Raw genomic sequence first — 17,570 nt, forward strand, 5'->3', positions numbered from 1 at the left:
ATCTGAGAATAAAATGCATCAAACTAAAATTTATTCATTTTTTCCTAAGATAGACTCTGTGGTGGAAAAAACTGCTACCTGAACTTTGTCGGAGAATTAAATGTGGTGGAGAGAAGTATCAGCTCTACCTGTCATCATTAAAAGGTAAAATGATTTTTTTTTTTTTTTTGCTTGATTATAAACTTAAAGAGTCTCAGTTTTAAATTTGGTGAAGCCGTCTTTCTCAAGTATTTTCATGTGATTCTCAAGTGAGACTGAGGGCCTTTCAGAACCCGTCTGGGGAGCTTCTTTTCAGCATTCACATACCCTCCCTTTGACATTTGATATTCATTTATCTCCTAGTCACAGAACTATGTTCTTTTAACTTAATCCTTTCAAACACTTAACAAATTATCACAGTCATAGAAAATGACAGCATCAATGTTTTAAAATGTGAGTAGTCATTAAGGCAATTACATCTTTTATCAATGATCAGAGTACTTAATTTACTTCATGTAGGAAGTTAAGATCGTTACTGTTAAACATAATTATAAGCAAGTATTCATGAATAACAACCTCAAGGATTTAAAAGTTGAGTATCTAGATTGTACAGTATTTTACAGCATAGTAGTTATTGGAATTTTCATAATTCGTAATCATAAATCTTGATAGATACCTAATCCGCTTCCATACTGCTGTGCATTAATATAATTAGTTAATTGCTTTCCTGATGACAAAGGGTATGGGTGTATCGATTGCAGAGCACATAAAATATTAGAAATTGACAGTGTTGAAATTGTGTTTTCTAGCCAAGACAGTTGATTTTTAAAATGTAAGGCCGAGGCAGTGGCCATTGGAGATTATTTTTCTGAAGATCCCCCTTTAATTAAAGCTGTATGCTTGTGATTGGGAAGGGAAAGTGGTGACTTTATTCTCAGTCCTACCCATCTCCTTGATTGCTTTAGGTTTTCAGAAGATGGAAGTGTCAGGTGTCTGATTGCTTTGCCCTACTTGCATACCCTTTACATAATTTATCACTGACTGTTTGTGTTGGTGGAGCACTTTCCAGTACAGACATCCCGCATCTTTACATCTCAGCATCATCATTATCTTAATCAGAAGACTCTTCATCCTTTTCTGATCCACATCCACACACTCCACCCCAACTCACCCATAATCATTCCTCCAAATGTTGCATTTTTCTCTGTCTTCAGAATACATTTGTGTGCATACGTGTGTGTGTGTGTGTATTGCTAATGAGACTAAGTGCCATGTGTGATTTACCTTTATTAGACTGTAATACCTCAAGAGCTGGCATAGTGTTTTATTCATTTTTCATGGTTATACTTTCCTCACCAGCAATATGCCTCTCGTATAGGAAGCATTCTGTAACTGTTCATTGATTAGAAACAGAGACAACTAAAGAACTTTACGTTTGTTTCACAGAAGGGCATTTTCTTAACACTTGTACACTGAGAATAGCCCTGTATTGGGATCTGGAGAATTGGAACTGAGTTCTAGGTGTGCTACTTAGAAGTGTCCTAGAGCAAGCCAGTTTTCTAGTGTCGTGAGACTAAATGAGAAGTTCAGGACTGAATCAAAAGTTAAATGTTAGGCCAAATTGCAAGAGGGTGAAGTTGGAGATGGAGCTCAGGGACTTACATGCTTAGGAGTTTGGATTTCTTATCTCTGTAATACAGCATTTCTCAACCTTGGCACTGTTGACATTTTGGACGAGATAATTGTCCGTGTGCATGGGGGTTTCCCCTGTGCATTTTAGGATATTAACCAGTATCCCTGGTCTCTACTTATTAGATGTCAATACTACTGCCCCAGTTATAACAAGCAAAAATGTCTCCAGATGTTGCCAGATGTCCCCTGTGGGGCAAAATTTTCCTGGTTGACAGCTACCACACTAATGCAGAACCATTAAAATAGGGGTTAGTGGATTGGTTGTTTGTTTTAAGGAAATATTCAGTACTGTTTTTGTAATGAGCCATGTTTATTTTTTTAAATTCTGGTACTGTAGTAAATTACAAACATTAAATTTAAAAATAATTTAAAATCCACCATCCAGAAATAACTATTTTTAACCTTTGACAAATATTTTCTAGACATGCTGAAGAAAGATTTTAAGGGCACATGTTTACATTTAGATAGATCATTTATATGTAACTTGTAGATTTAGGTAGCTGGTGAGTGGAATAGACCAAGTAATTTTAACCTTCTCTTAACCTCAATTTTCCCAACTCTAAATCAGGGATAATACCCATTAGTTTACCCTGTTTGGGATGGGGCTTGGATTAAATAAATAAAAACCTCAAAGGATTCTAGAAGGAATTAAAGAGAAGTTATATATGAAAGTATTTTATTAATTTTTAAAGTACTCTATGAATTTAAGATATTGACCTTGTTCTTGGAGTGATAACCTGTATTATCCCCTCCTTATTTGGGAGAAGAGGAGAATTGGGAAGTGGTGATATTTTTGTTGACTCTGTAGCAACTCCACACTAGCTCTCCAACTTAATTTTTTTGTTTCTGAGATACTACTTACAGGTTCCACATTTAGGTAAGTAAACTGCTTTGATAGGAAAACATCAATAATTCATATTTTTCACATATATTTTGCAAGCTAGTTAGTAGTTGCTGTTTATTAAGGTCTGATTTTATGTCAGATGTGCATCATTGTATTTTAGCTGAATTTTCACAGGAACTGTGGAAGCTAGCAGACAGTACAACTACATTATAAATGAGGAACCTAGGACTTGGGAGATGAAGTGACTTTCTTAAAGCCACTCAGTGAGTAGGTGGAAGAGTCTGGATCTCTTCCCAAGTCTCTCTGGATTCCAGAACTAGGAGTCTTTTCTATAAACCATTGCTGCTTTATTCATTAACTATTTAGCAACAAAGGCAGTTCATTCTTTTGTGTAAAGAAAAATTTAGCTGGCTGCATATTGGACAGATGACTTTGGAATGGATCTTATATTTCACTTACTCTACAAATAGAGGAAGTGACGGGCATGCAACGATCACAAGGGAATGGCACTGACATGTGGATAGAAGATGTAAGACCAAGTGGATGTTTATTGGGAACATTGTTCATAACTTTCACCCTTCTATTCCAGGAGAGGGCAGCATGTATCTATTAAGAAGCAGGAGAATCATAAAGTTGCATTTTTTTAAATGTATGTTACATTCCTTAATATTAAAAATGTTCATTGGGGCTGGGCAAAGTGACTTATGCCTGTAATCCCAGCACTTTGGGAGGCCAAGGTGGGCAGATCATGAGGTCAAGAGACAGAGCATCCTGGCCAACATGGTGAAACCCCGTCTCTACTAAAAATACAAAAATTAACTGGGCGTGGTGGTGCACACCTTTAGTCCCAGCTACTCGGGAGGCTGAGGCAGGAGAATCTCTTGGACCCAGGAGCCAGAGGTTGCAGTGAGCTGAGCGTGCCACTGCACTGCAGCCTGGTGACAGAGCGAGACTCCGTCTCAAAAAAAAAAAAAAAAATGTTCATTAGAACACTGTTGCAGTTTGGGGGGAAAAGAAGTAAATGGTCGTGAAAACAGATTTGTGCTTATTAACAACATGAAATGTTACAATAGGAACTAATTTGGGAAAACATTGGTGTTTCTTATCCTATCAAACAATCTTTATAAATTAGCTTTAGTCTAGCCTTAGCATTAAAAAAAAGTATTTAAATGATTGTACTTTTCTTTAGAGGACAGTAGAAATCAATTGCAAAATAATATAGTAATTCAGCAATGAAATAATAAATCCAAATTTCATGTGGTTGATATAAAATAAACTTCAAAGGATTCTAATAAGGAAAAATAAGTTACAACCATAAAGCCGCCTATGGATTTAAGAGATTGATTTTTTTCTTTGAAGTTATAACATTTTGTTACCTGAACTAGCTTCTATTTTTTTTTTTTTTTTTTCTCCCTGAGATGTAGTCTTGCTCTGTCACCCAGGCTGGAGTGCAGTGGCGTGACCTCAGCTCACTGCAACTTCTGCCTCATGGGTTCAAGCGGTTCTCCTGCCTCAGCCTCCTCAGTAGCTAGGATTATAGGTTTGTGCCACCATGCCTGGCTAATTTTTTTGTATTTTTAGTAGAGACAGGGTTTCACCATGTTGGCCAGGCTGGTCTCGAACTCCTGACCTCATGATCCGCCCACCTCGGCCTCCCATGCTGGGATTACAGGCATGAGCCACCACGCCCAGCCTGAACTGGCTTCTAATTGGTTGGTTAAGTAAGAAGAGATTGAATGAAAGACAGAGTTTCCGTTCTAATTCAGATATTCTTTTCTACAAACAGAAACATTGTCAATTGTTGCTGTGGAACTAGAACTGAAGGATTTCATGAATGTTCTCCCAGAAGATGGTACTGCAGCATTTTTCTTGCCATATCTTCTCTATTGCAGTCGAAAGAAATCATTGACTTAAAGGTATCATTTGAAAAATACCATAATGGCATTTGAGACTGAATTTCTAAAAATTGAATGCCAAAGTACAAGTAGAGGAGTTTTTGACTTTATATATATCACACACACACACATTTATGATGCAGATGTTTTCAGGCTGCTTACCTTACCATGTAGTGGTAACTATTCATTTCTTCACTTATGACCTCAATCAATTTAATTGTCTAGAATGTAAAAAGTGTTTAAGACATAAGAATTCCTCGGAGAAGCCATATATTTTTTAAGGTGGGGATTGACTTTTATTCCAAGGAACAACATCAGTTCGCTGCTGTTGGAGACATGACAATCATTTTCATCCCAAGAACACTTTAAGGAAACATTTTGCAAGTATGCTTGAAAGAATGTCACTAACTGGTCCAGAATTTTATCTTCTTGATTTTTCCAGATTTCTCTATGTTTTTGAGAAAGATGTTAATGTTTTGCCATGGTAAAAAATTTCAAACCTCATTTTTTTTGTTCCTTTTCTTGTTACTTTAAGAAAACTCATGCTCTGTTTCTCTGAATCAAATGAAGAAGTTTACAGAGCTAACTTTCTTCTTGTCTAGCTATTAACATTATTTGTCAAATGTATGTTTTTTTCAGCCAAAGCCTTGTTTCCATTTTTTGTTGATGTGTACTCTTGCTGTTTTAGCTAGAGTGTATGTGAAAATAAAGAAATATATCATTGTATTCACAACCATGTGTCTTTATTTATAATTTCTTGTTTAAAATTTTTTTAGTTCAAGTTTAGTTCATTGATATTATCCTCTGAATGCAGTTAAGGCTGGGCAGAAATTCTACTCACGTGACATCTGCCACAGGTGTATTTTGAAGCTTTTCTTCTAATGGCAATGTTTATCCTTACCAGGATTTGATCTATAGAATTGTCTCTCAACTCTGCTTTTCAGAATTGGACATTCCAGATAACATCCTTTAGACCATCTCTTCAAGGGTTCACAAAACTCAGATTTGCGTCATTCTATTTTATTTATTTTATTTTTATTTCTTTCCCTCATACCTTGCCCATTCCCTCTGAATATTAGGTGTCATGTCAATGGCATGTTAGAAGGATCAATGGGAAGGCAATGATTGAAAACATTTCAATGAACCTTAATAGTGTTCCTTTGAGGAGCACCCAGGAGAATATCTGGTCATAGATCTTTTTTTAAATGCAATTTTATACAACCCTAATAGTGGTGATATGATTAGACTATATGAATCCATTTTATTAGCTAATGTACAAGTGTCAGTCATGTATCATTATATAGTCTGTTGATCTTTCCATTTGCAAAAAATTGTTTTCCCCCACAAATGCACAAAGTTGTATGTTTTCAGTCTCTTTTAATGTTTATAGTCATTCTAAAGTAACATTCTATTTTACACTTTCACATACATTGTTATGAATCATTGGTTTTTCTCTTTTTTCCACTTATCACCAATTTATTTCAGTCAGCCAGACTTGGTGTCTATAGAAAAAGAAATTTTAAGACCATTATTAAAAATAATAATATGGTTAAAAAATTAGTATATGGTTCTTTAAATGTATTCTAATTTTTTAATGTTACTTTATTCCTGATTCATTTGTATTTTTCTATTTTTCATATGTTTAAAAATCTCTCATTCTATTGCTGCTTTATTTAAAGAAAGATTACTTTCCTCCCTACAAGATCTTTATTAATTGTAGAGGGAAAATGAATAACTTTACAATGGAGACACCTGGCAGACACCATCTTAACCAAAGCTTGAAGTTAACGAGTAATGGAACCGATCAATATCTTGTACCTCCTGATATGGTGTACTAGGAAAAACACAACATCATGCCATGATAGTCTTGCCAAAAGTACATAACCTAAATCTAATCATGAGGAAACATTAGATAAACTCAAATTGAAGGACATTCTACAAAGTTGCTGCCCTGTATTAAAAAAAATATTCAGAGTAAGGGAGACTTAAAAGACATGCCAACAATGCAGTACATGATCTGGGATTTTCTTTTTCTATAAAGAATATGAGTAGGATTATTAGTGACGTTGGAAGAAGATCTCTAGTTTTTAAATCATTGTTACTTTTCTGATTTTGATCATTGTATTGTGGTCATGTACAAGAATATTCTTGTTTTTAGGAAAGATAGTTGTATGTATCTATACACGTCTGTGTGTGTACATACAGAGGGTGAGCATGAGAGGGAGACAGGAAAAAGAATGAGAAAGCCAATGTGGCCACACAAATCGTTAACATTCAGGGAATCTGGGTGAAAGGTATATGGGAATCTGAAATTATGTCCAAAAAAAAAGTTTTAAAAGTTTCTCTTCATTGAATTAATATGTTGTTATATATTCAATAAGCAAACTATTGTATTGGATTTGGGTACTTAGCTAGAAATAAAGAATACATAGTCCCTGCCTATAAGAAATTTAAAGCTACGCAGACTTTTCTAAGACTCATAATTAATGTAAACTTGCTCAAAGCTTTATTGGACTTATTTAAAGATGATTCAGACTGATAAACTTAGCTACTGATTTTATGGGCCAAAGATAGTTCAAACTATCTTTTTTTTATTCAGTCTGCTTCTTTCAGTCTCATGCAATACTTTTTCTCTTTGCAAAAGTCAAATTTCTCTTTAATTCTTTATCCAGTGTTGATTTTTCCTTCATATTTGCTATTTGTTCTGTAATTTGTCCTATAGCTTTATCTCGACTTTCTTAACCAAGCAGTAATCTCCCTCTTCTTTCACGGTTGTTACACTGGAGGAATCTTCTCTGTGGCTGTGTGTGTAGGGTTGCCCTGTAGTACCATACTCTGCATGCCAGGCATTTGCACACATGAGTTCCCCAAATGCCTCCATGTTACTTACTCACCATTATTTTTCTGAGCAAGACCATCCTTTTGTGTGGTTTACATGCAACCACATGTAACCACATGGTTTACTAGTGTTATTTAAAGACTAAAGTTTTCTTTGTCATCATATTTGGCTCTCTTCACCTTGTTCAAGTTATTGGCATTAAATTTAGTGGCTTGTCTGTTAGTCTTTGATATTCTAGTGTTATCAGTGACTGCTCTAATAAAAAGGGCATTAATGTAAATAGTTTTTCATGATATAAGTTGTTAGTATAAGACCCAGGAGTAGAAATTAAAACTTTTCATTTACACTAAAGGTTAACCTTTCAGAGCTTTTTAAATCTTGAAATATATTTACATTTATATTTTCTTCATTTGTATGTTCCCTTTTTCCCCCATTTTAGGGAGGAAAGACATAGATTGGTTTTCTTTACATAATTTCCTCCTTTTGGGTTTACCATTTCCAATTACAACAATCTTCAACTCGAAAGACCCAGGAAAGACCAAAACCTGCAGCCACAGTGCAGGAATCCTACAAAAAAAAACTGTTCATTTTTCTCCATTTTAAGTTTTTGTGTGTGTGTGTGTGTGAGTGTGTGTGTGTACCTACACATGGGGAGGGTTATTGCAGGGGTTGGGGAGCAGTGCATGTAAATTTTGTTTCTTCCCTGGATCTTTCACAAACAATAATCAGTAAGGTTCCTCCTTTCCCTTGGAAGCACAGAAAGACACTGCCTATTTGAAATTATATTATTTGGGATTGTCTTGGGCTTCTTTTACATGGAGGTGCCACCTAGAAAAAAAAAATTGTTTTTTATTAAGAAAGAAATTAGATTTTAAATGTGTCTTATGTAAATAGTGGTTTGTTTCTTGGTAAACAACATGACTGCTCCCTTATGTCAGCTTTAGGTATAATTACACATTTGTATTAACTTAGAAATGACTGGTGCTGTTACAAGCACTGGCTGTCAGGAAATGAGCAGTATCCCTCACCATTTAGCAGGAAAAAAACCTATTTGGAGGTAGAGAAGGAAGAAATCAGGGCAGCAGATTCACAAATGCTTCATATTGATGCTTCATATTGGGGGAAGTATTTAGGAAAGTAGTTCCTTTAATTATATCTTTTATATATGGCTTCTAGAATTACTACCTGGATATTCACCTTCATTTTGTAGAACTGTGTAAGTGGTTTCCATTCCAGCATGAATGTGGTCGGTCACATGGCAGTGGAGTAACCAGATTCCAGGTGCTCTTGGAAACATTTCTAGGGTTTGGTATGTTCCAGGGAAAATGTCAAAGACATCAGAACTATAAACGCCCCTGTGCTTAATTAGAAAAATGACAAATAATGTATAATATTGTATATGAGAGTTCACTCATGTCATTTGTTAATGGTCAGCTCAAGGATATTGAAAAAATGGATAAATCTGTTTTTAAAAAATTGAACTCGTTTCTGTGTTTAATACAAACGGTAAAATGTGGTTTTTATCTTCCTACTAAGTCTTTGATATCCATATCAAGTGGGTGTGAAGATGTGATGAGAATGAATTCATCAATCAGGACTACCCACAAACCTCCTATACCTTGATTCTGGTTTGCCTGTTTGTCATAGCACTTAAACTACACAAAAGGAGCTCAGCTGTGGCCCCATTTCAGCCCTAGCCTCACTTTTGCCGAATCTATCCTAGCTTGTCTGTGAAGCTTTAAGTCAGGGTAAATAATAAAGGAAGCAGAAAAGGAGGCTGATGAAAAAGACAAAAACCATAGGCACTTCAGGGAGTCTCAACTGGAAACAATAGTTGGGTGCTAATAGTCTATTTCTACAAGGATAGAATTGAAAGCCCACTAAGAATACAATATATCTATGTAAAACAAAATGCAGATAACAAAACAGGCTTTCTGCAGTATGCTTTTTGATAACTTCTGCATTTTCTAAATTAGCCCAAAGCATAAGGAAAAAGCATTTCCAGGAGGGCCACTGGCTTCTGCTGAAATCAGTACTGAGAAAGAACAGAAGTAAGACTGAGATGTACAGACCAAGTTGCTTGTCACCTAACTAATCTTGCTCACCTCGAACCATTTAAGATACAGAACTTAGAACAGGCAGGGAAAGGGTTATAATAAAGTCTTGTGGTCTCTACTCTCATCCATCATTATGTGAACATTCCTACCCTCTTTGTTAGCAATTCCACTCAGTTGCCTTAATCAGGAATCTGTGAGCAGAAAATTCAGTTAAAAATCCAAATCCCAGGAAGAGCTCAAGGTGTAACAAAGGCTGGTGTGTCCGTTGAAATTGCTGTGCCTTATATAGTCATCCCTGAGTATCCGTGGAGGATTGGTTTCAGGAATGCCCCCTTACCAAAGTCCATGGATGCTCAAATCCCTTATATCAAATGGCATTTTCCATATAACTTACGCACATCCTTCCATATACTTTAAATCATCTCTAGATTATTATAATACCTAATACAATGCCTACAAATCATTTCATTTCCATGGATTCAACATAGTACTCAGTGCAGCAAATTCCCGTTTTGCTTTTTGGAACTTTGCAGAATTATTTTTTCCTAAATATTTTCAATCCATGATTGAATCCTGGATGGGGAATCCACAGATATGAAGCACCAGCTATACTCTTTGCAGCTTTTAATTTTTCATAAGTCTCTCTGAGGAAATGTTTTCTTCACTTGTATTAAAACATTTTCAAACAGCAAGAGTAATTGCCGTGGATAGCTCTTACCTTGTATTGGAAACTATGGCCGTGAAAATGTACAGTGTGTAAGTCTATTTCATTGCCCATTCCCATCAGATACCAGTTGACTTCATCTCCCACGTGCATTGTGAGGCCTTGTAGGTTTCCAAACATTCTTCCATTAATAGCTGGGGAAAGCATATGGTTTTATGTTACTTTTCAGGATATTTTAAACCAATGGCTATTTCAAAGAAAATATGATTATTAGGTTAATGTAAAGAATCTTTTTGATGTAATAGGACTTATTTTACTACAAATGAGGGAAATCGATACTTTAAAGTGAATAATATCATACACTGCTTTTCTAGGCACTTTGCACCAAAAGTCTTAATCTTAATTGTGGATTATTTCAAAGGAAATGAGATTTTGGAATCGGAAAATAAATTAGCAAATGATTTTGAGCATAATCCGCTTTTTGTTTTGAACAGAATTCTACCTCACATACAAAGTGAGGCAGAAGTGGTTTATTTTAAGACAAAACAAATGAATAGTCTCCAAAATAATTTTATTTGAAAGAGAAAATGATTAAAAAAAGTAGAAAAATTCTTTTAGAATAATGTAACATACCATGCATTTTATTGCTTTCTATGAATTCCTCATCATCTTTGTTTACTTTTTCGGGGTGATCAGAGTATGTTTTGATGTTGTCATCTAAGTACCAAGATTCATTCTCATCAAAAACTAGAAATAGAAGGGCAAATTCCAGTTTCTTTATGGGATTGAATACTTTCAAGTAATGTCTTCGACAGACAATCAGGGGGCCAATTAATCCACTGTAGAGATCCTGGAAACAAGGAAAATCTTCAGTAACCCTTGTGATGTAGGTCAGGATTTCAGAGAACTGAGACTTTACACCCACGGCCTCAGGAATTTTGGAGAGACTGATTGAAGTAGACTTTGCCCAATGTGGTACTGCCAATTTAGTAACTTTTTACTTGAAGTAGTTAAATTGGAACAATGGTGAGTAGTAGGTAGGTCATGTGGTGATGCTGACATAACAATGTCTGCAGAGGCAAAAATTAACTCAGCTAATGAGCAGTGATTTTAAAAGAATCCCAAATGAACAGTGTTGGTTTGTTTTGTAAACTCATGAACTCTTGAGTATGAGCCAAGCACTATGGCAGTCTCTAAAAAATTCATAGATGAATGAAATGTATAATAATAAATAGCACCACAAATACCAGATTTACTCATTTGTTTGAGCCAGAACTCTGAATTATCAAGGAGCTACTTCCCCCTGGCTCACTCAGGCACTTCACCCACCTATCTATAACTCACTCCGTTTCTCTTCTCCCTCCTCACAGTAGAGGTCCTTGAAATTTGCCTCATGTATTACAACGGCCTCCCAACCTCCCGTCTCTTCCCTCTCCAAGCCTTCCTTCATCCACCAGAATGAATGATCTGAAATGCAAATATACTGCCATTCTTTGTCAATTTTTCAGTGGTTACCTGTGACCCACAAGACAATATCGAAACTTCCCGAATATAATCTTGAAAGGCCTTTGAGCTGTATCATGTTAGGAAATGTTAGATTTTTGTCTTGTGTGTCATAGGTAGCAGCATATTTGCTAAAGTAGATTGCAAAACAGCTTATTTTCCTAGGATTTTAACATATAATTGGACCACAGGAAAATGCTAACCTCATCTTCCTTCAATTGTGTGTCTATTTTGGGAAGTGTCACAAAACATATGATTTACATTTTACCTTAACTTGATCCACAGTTGAATAGTAAGCCCATGGAATACAAGCAGAATCCTCTGTTCCAGCTCCAGATCTTTCTGGGATTTTCCATACGTAAGTGAGAGTTTCACCTAAATTCATCAAGTGTTAATGGATGTGGTTGTTTTGGTTTATATTACACACACGCACACGCACACGCACACAGCCTGGATAACTAGGACCCAGGAACTGGAAATGTCAGTGTAATTAGTTTTTAAAAACTGTGGTACTCAAGATTCTTTTCAGGAATTTAGTTTTAAGACAAACTAAGACAACATTTTGTCATTTTTGGGTTAATTATAAATTAGCTATAACCCACTTGCCATACCACAAAGCTAGGAGGTGCACTTCCAATATTACAATTTGAAAAAAGTTTGCAACCAATCTCTTCTTAGCTTGAAGTATGTTTTCCTAACATACTTTTTTCTCTAAAGATACCAAGTGATTTTTCCCCAGTGGCTGGCACCTTTCCCGTAATCTTCTCTGCATGTGTGTATCTGGACTATGTTGTGTAATTCCCTCAGCTTCAGCATGGTCTTCCTTTCCTTGTCCTCTCTCATGATCATCCTTAGTGAGCTTATGATTCCTGGCGAGGAGCCATTAGACCTCTTGATCTCATGAGTCACCGACTTGCCACAGTTTTGTTTACCTCGCCTCCGGTCCCTCTAATTCGATCACACCATGGGCTGTTTTGTCACTACTCCCACATACAGGACATAACCACACCCTGGGCCTTGGCACTTTGAAGACGACTAGTTGCTTCACCCTCCTACTTTGCCAAGGCTCTTACCCTCTTCCCATGTGCTCTGGGCTTTTCTCCAGTCTGATCTGCATTTCCAGTCACTTCAGGGCTTCCTGTGCAACTGCTCACAGACCTCGGCTTTTGGCCATGCCCACTCACCAATCCCAGCCACACTCATTTTCCATCCCATTTATTTAGACCACACCATTACATCTTCATGCTATCACACTAACCTGCCAGAGTCTGACAGACATTCACTAGAGAATCAAGCAAGATGACAGAGATGGTCTCAAGTGATATGGTAGACATCTTACTTTTTCTTCAAGCCTCAATCTGAGCTGTTCCTATGTCCTCACCCTTTTTCTAAGCAGAAAATTTCACTAGAATATAAAGTATTGATTCACCACCTGCACATATTACTGTCTTGCCATCTCTGCTTTTACTTATTCTCATAAGGTGCAAAATAACATTCCCTTCTCTTTTCCACACCCCTTTACAACCTGTTCTTCTACCAGTGGTCAATGCCCAAAACTTTGGGATCATGCTTGACTCCTCTCTTCCCTAACACTCCCTAGTGCCCATTTTCCAGCAGGTCCTTTTAGCACCACCTTTAAAATAGAACCAGAATATGATAACATCTCACCACTTCAGCTGCTTCCACCATGTTCCAAATCTCGATGATGATGATGATGATGATGATTTTACCCAGATTATTGCAATGGTCCTTAACTGACCCCAGATTCTGTCCTTGCCCCCCTTATGGTCACTTAACCACACATCAGCCAGAACAGCCCCTTAAAAAGTATCCATCAGAATATCAGTCTTAAATCTCGAGTCTGAGGTCCTCCCTACTCCATCTGGTTCCAGCTCTCCCTGGATCTCATCTCTAGCATTCTGTCCCTTGTGTGCTCTTCTCTATCCTCTGGTTGCCTTGCTGCTGCTCAGACACACCAGGCATGCTCCTATCTTCAGGGCCTAGAATCTCTTTGTGCACAATTACCTGAATTTCATTACTTCTCAATCTTTAGGTGTTTTCAACAACGCCACCTCCTCAAGGAAGCCCTCCTGACCACCCTACCTAAAAGAGCACCCTTGCTACTCTCTGGTAAGTTATTGAGAAATAGTCTTTTCCTGGAAGCCAACTTTATAACTAATAGAAGAAAAATATGGTTCTTGTTAAAGAAAATGCTCACCTATGTATATAATCTGTTTAAGATTTTACTCTGTGTTTATTAAAGAAACATTTGATGATCCCCTAATACATGCCAGATACTGGACTAGATAGGGGGAATTTAGAGTTCCAAGTGGCAGCCTCTGGCCCTTAGAACCACATGTGCTGGAGGCAGGCGTGGGAACATCCAGCCACATGCGGTGTGGTAGATGTCCTTTGAGCTGTGTTCTAGCTGAGCGAGGAGACAGCATCTCTGATTCACCCTTGAGGATTCATAGATGTCCACTACATTCGGGTTTTTCTCTTAAGCTCTCCTGTGGACTTTTTTTTTTAGTATGAACATGTGCATGTACTTGCATACACACAGATACCTCCTTGCATCCCCTCTTCACGACTACCTCCCTTTTCACTTTCTTGGTCCAGACTCTCTATGATGAAAGTCATTTGTGGAAAGGCTGTATACCCCTGTTAAAATGCCCCCCCCCCCCCGCCAACTCTGCACCATGAGTACCTGGTAATGTTGGAATAACTGTAGAACTCTCTGTTTGTACCCCATGGGCATGTATTGAGTAGGGCCTTGTGGCCATGTTTTTAAAGATAATTTTGACTTTGTCTCCAACATCTGCATGAAGTTGTGGACCTGGCAAAAGTGAAAAGGAAAAGTGGCTTGTATATCTGTCCAAGCAGAAGGTCTAACTTAGTAATAAAAGCAAAGATCAGCAAAGATAACTTGTTTCTCTCCCCATGGGTTTATGCTATAATACTCTGGGATTTATACTGCATCCCAGGGAATTTGGAATCAACACACTGGAAATAAAGATGGAGACCATTTGTTTATCTCTTAAGAGTTCTAGGGAGGTTTGGCCTGAAAGTCCTTTGCAGAGTACTGGTCTAATCATGGTGGGTTGGATATCTGGCCAGGAGTCATTTTGCAGCCCTTGGTGTGGGGATACCCCTCCCATTTCTACCCTTTATCAAATCTTAGCTTGTCTGTTATCTGGTAGGATTTTTGTGCTCCAGGAACAATGCCATTTTGCCTTGGTGTCTTAGTGTAGGGGTTGAGGATAACCAAGCCTCAGGGGAATGCTGACCATATGGGAACACAGTGGGGTGGGGATAGAAGTGGGGATCCCTGCAATTGATAGTTTTATAGAAATGTCTCAAGACCAGTGTTGCTCGAGTTCTAGACATTCTGTCTTAAAGTGAATCCTAAAAAATTGAAGGAAGCTTTTGCTCTGCTTTGTGCAGTGTGTGGTACCATATTTTCTTTTCTTTATTTCCTGTTGTAATTAATTTCCTTTTATATATTTCTTCTTGTAATTAATCATTTATATTTTAATTTTAAAAGTAAATAGCTATAATTTGTGAGAAATGAGTAGGATGATGGGGAGAATTTGGTTAAGAATTTCATTAGGGCCAGGTGTAGTGCCTCATGCCTGTAATCCCAGCACTTTGGGAGGCTGAGGTGGGTGGATCACTTGAGGCCAGGAGTTCGAGACCAGCGTGGCCAACATGGCGAAACCTCATTTCGACTAAAAATAAAAAAATTAGCCAGACGTGCTGATTCATCCCTGTAGTCCCAGCTACTTGGGAGGCTGAGGTGGGAGACTCACTTGAACCCAGGAGCAGCAGGTTGCAGTGAGCTGAGATCACACCACTGCACTCCGTCTTGGGCGACAGAGCGAGACTCTGTCAAAATACAGAATTTCATTAGAAAATAGTTTCTGGGAACTTCACTAAAACTACAGGCATCAATTCGATAAAAACAAAATATATATAATTTTATCAGTATATGGGATAATACATTGTTTCTAAGAGAAATAAGCAATACTTTAGTATGCCATGTTATTTAATAAACTTAGGTCTTATTTTATTAGATAACTAAGTTTTAAATTTTTATTTGAACAACTTTGATATATGAACCAAGAAAATGAAACCCATAGGTATGAATTGACTGTTACTGCAGGTAGCATCACATCATTAACCCACACCTAATAAACTGGAGCTATTAACATACCTAGAATTCCCAGATGTTCTTCTTCAGCTTTTCTCTCCACTGGAACACGGAATGTGCTATCAGTATATTGCCGATACACAACTTTCTTGTACTTCGAGCCTATGTAAAACTCTCCCTTATCTAAAAATGCATTTGAAACACTTTAAAAAACAAAACAAAACTAAGGTTAGTATTTGTCTTAATGAAAATGTAACTTAAGTTTTAAACTTTAAATTTTGAATAAAAATATAGTTTTTATGAGAGTAATTATAGTAGTTTTTAATCATCACTCTTCTATCCAAGTAAGAAAGAATAATAAGACTTTAAAAGTATGTGTGGTAGAAGGCACACCTAGCCATTTGAGTGTAGTCATCTGAGTCCTGGCCTCTACCCTACCACTAGTGAAAATTTCCTCCAGCTAGTCACTGCCTATTGAAACCTCAGTTTTTTCATCTCTAAAATGAGATATTTGAACAGATCATCTCTAAGATTACTTTATAACTCTAAAATTTTATGAGTCCGGTATTTCTGATTTATAGGAACTGAAATGGACATATTTTCCCAGGCATTCCCTTTTCCTGAAGTTTTCACTTCTAATGGCACCTGTAGCCTTTTAACCATTTTACCCAATTACAAAATAAATGTTTACTCCTTTACACTGCAAACCATACTCACTACTGCTGTGCAGCTAACCAGGTAACCACTGGTAGCCACAGGTCACCAGTTGTGCTATGCACCCTGGATCCGAACACTTGCCCACCCCAATCCCTCAGATCATCGCCGTGCGGTCAGTGCATGATGTAAGTGGAATGATGGAGAGGAAGGTGCTTGGAAAAGTATGAAGAAAGGGCTAACTAGAAGTGATGAGTGATGCTGCTCTAAATGAATGTTTCTGAAGCTCTATTAATCATCCTCTACTTACATCTATTCATACAAAATTTATTTTGTACTTTTCCATAATGCACATGTTACTGGTAATTTTGTGTCATATTTTCCTGTATAAGTTCTTGGAGGGTAGAGACTGTATCTGCTATATCACCTTCAAGCATTTAAAATATTCCATACATAACAGTTTTAAGAATGTGAAATGACTAACTGTTAGACTAACAATGAAAACTCTGAAGGAAAAATAAGCAACAAACTGTTGCTAAGGGGAATAGTATTTCTGCTCTGAATTTGGAAATTAACTTTTGTTAAGTTTGAAAACAAATGACACATGAGGGCACATGAATGTGAGAAGACACTGCAGCAGAAAAGAAAGCAAGACTCCAAAGGATCAAAGGAGGTAAATGGAAATTTTCCCTTGAGGAAATTGAGAGAAGCAGAAATGAATGAGGACAAGTTCCTAGGAAGTGTTTTGTTGTTGTTTTTGTTGTTATTGTTTAATGCAACTTTTTTTTCTCTAAAATTTGGTGTAATTCTTACTTCTCTGAAAAGGAAACCTAAAATTACAGCTGAAATTGGGAATCAGAGTCTGGAGAATTACTTCCGCTCTTGTAAATGATGCAGCTCCTTCTCCCACTGCCTCTGTGGGGAGTAATCCCATTCCACCTCCACTGCTGCAATATAGTATGTCCTCTCTCCCAGGTAGAAGGTGGAATCCTCAGACTGCCGCCTGCATTGGTTCACAGTATATTTTTGCTTCATGCCGCCTGTGTAATGATCAGTTGTAAGGCATTCAACATTAAAAGTCCCTGGAGTGGTAAATAAGAAAACATGTCACTTCTTTGCTAGTGCCCTCTGGGGCTCTCCACCTTCCTCAGAATTAATGCTGAAGTCCTTATTGTGGCCTCAGTTAGGTGATCTAGCTTTCCACACCTCTGATTACATCCCCTCCTGCTCACCCTGCTCCATGCACCAAGGCCTTTTGCTGTTCTTAGAACAGGTCAAGTGTGTGCCTGCCTT

At 37.3% G+C, this 17,570-nt stretch overlaps 2 protein-coding genes across 14 annotated transcripts in view; one reads left to right on the plus strand and one right to left on the minus strand.

Moving 5' to 3' along the window:
• Window positions 1-5,143, plus strand: part of HPS3 (HPS3 biogenesis of lysosomal organelles complex 2 subunit 1) — a 44,497-nt gene extending 39,354 nt beyond the window's left edge. For 4 of the 7 annotated variants that reach the window (XR_003727151.2, XR_013413595.1, XM_015131786.3 and 1 more), the window contains 2 exons: window positions 54-144; window positions 4,302-5,143. Coding sequence is in view for 2 of the 7 variants with exons in the window: in XM_015131786.3 (XP_014987272.1) it covers window positions 54-144; window positions 4,302-4,429 (219 nt within the window). In the remaining 5 variants the exon portion in view is untranslated. Of the gene's footprint in view, window positions 1-49; window positions 145-4,301 lie in introns of all 7 variants that reach the window. The other 3 variants (XR_001443142.3, XR_013413593.1, XR_013413594.1) reach the window with 1 other exon arrangement.
• Window positions 1-17,570, minus strand: part of CP (ceruloplasmin) — a 59,101-nt gene that overhangs the window by 5,416 nt on the left and 36,115 nt on the right. For 2 of the 7 annotated variants that reach the window (XR_001443141.3, XM_015131781.3), the window contains exons 12-18: window positions 17,152-17,359; window positions 15,687-15,826; window positions 14,181-14,309; window positions 11,742-11,848; window positions 10,604-10,820; window positions 10,025-10,164; window positions 8,447-8,609 (exon numbers count right to left, since the gene is read on the minus strand). Coding sequence is in view for 5 of the 7 variants with exons in the window: in XM_015131781.3 (XP_014987267.2) it covers window positions 8,447-8,609; window positions 10,025-10,164; window positions 10,604-10,820; window positions 11,742-11,848; window positions 14,181-14,309; window positions 15,687-15,826; window positions 17,152-17,359 (1,104 nt within the window). In the remaining 2 variants the exon portion in view is untranslated. Of the gene's footprint in view, window positions 1-5,770; window positions 8,078-8,434; window positions 8,610-10,024; window positions 10,165-10,603; window positions 10,821-11,741; window positions 11,849-14,180; window positions 14,310-15,686; window positions 15,827-17,151; window positions 17,360-17,570 lie in introns of those variants that run through there. The other 5 variants (XR_001443140.3, XM_015131780.3, XM_015131784.3 and 2 more) reach the window with 4 other exon arrangements.

The sequence above is a fragment of the Macaca mulatta genome, chromosome 2, assembly GCF_049350105.2.
Source record: "Macaca mulatta isolate MMU2019108-1 chromosome 2, T2T-MMU8v2.0, whole genome shotgun sequence".
Classification (NCBI taxonomy): Eukaryota; Metazoa; Chordata; class Mammalia; order Primates; family Cercopithecidae; genus Macaca; species Macaca mulatta.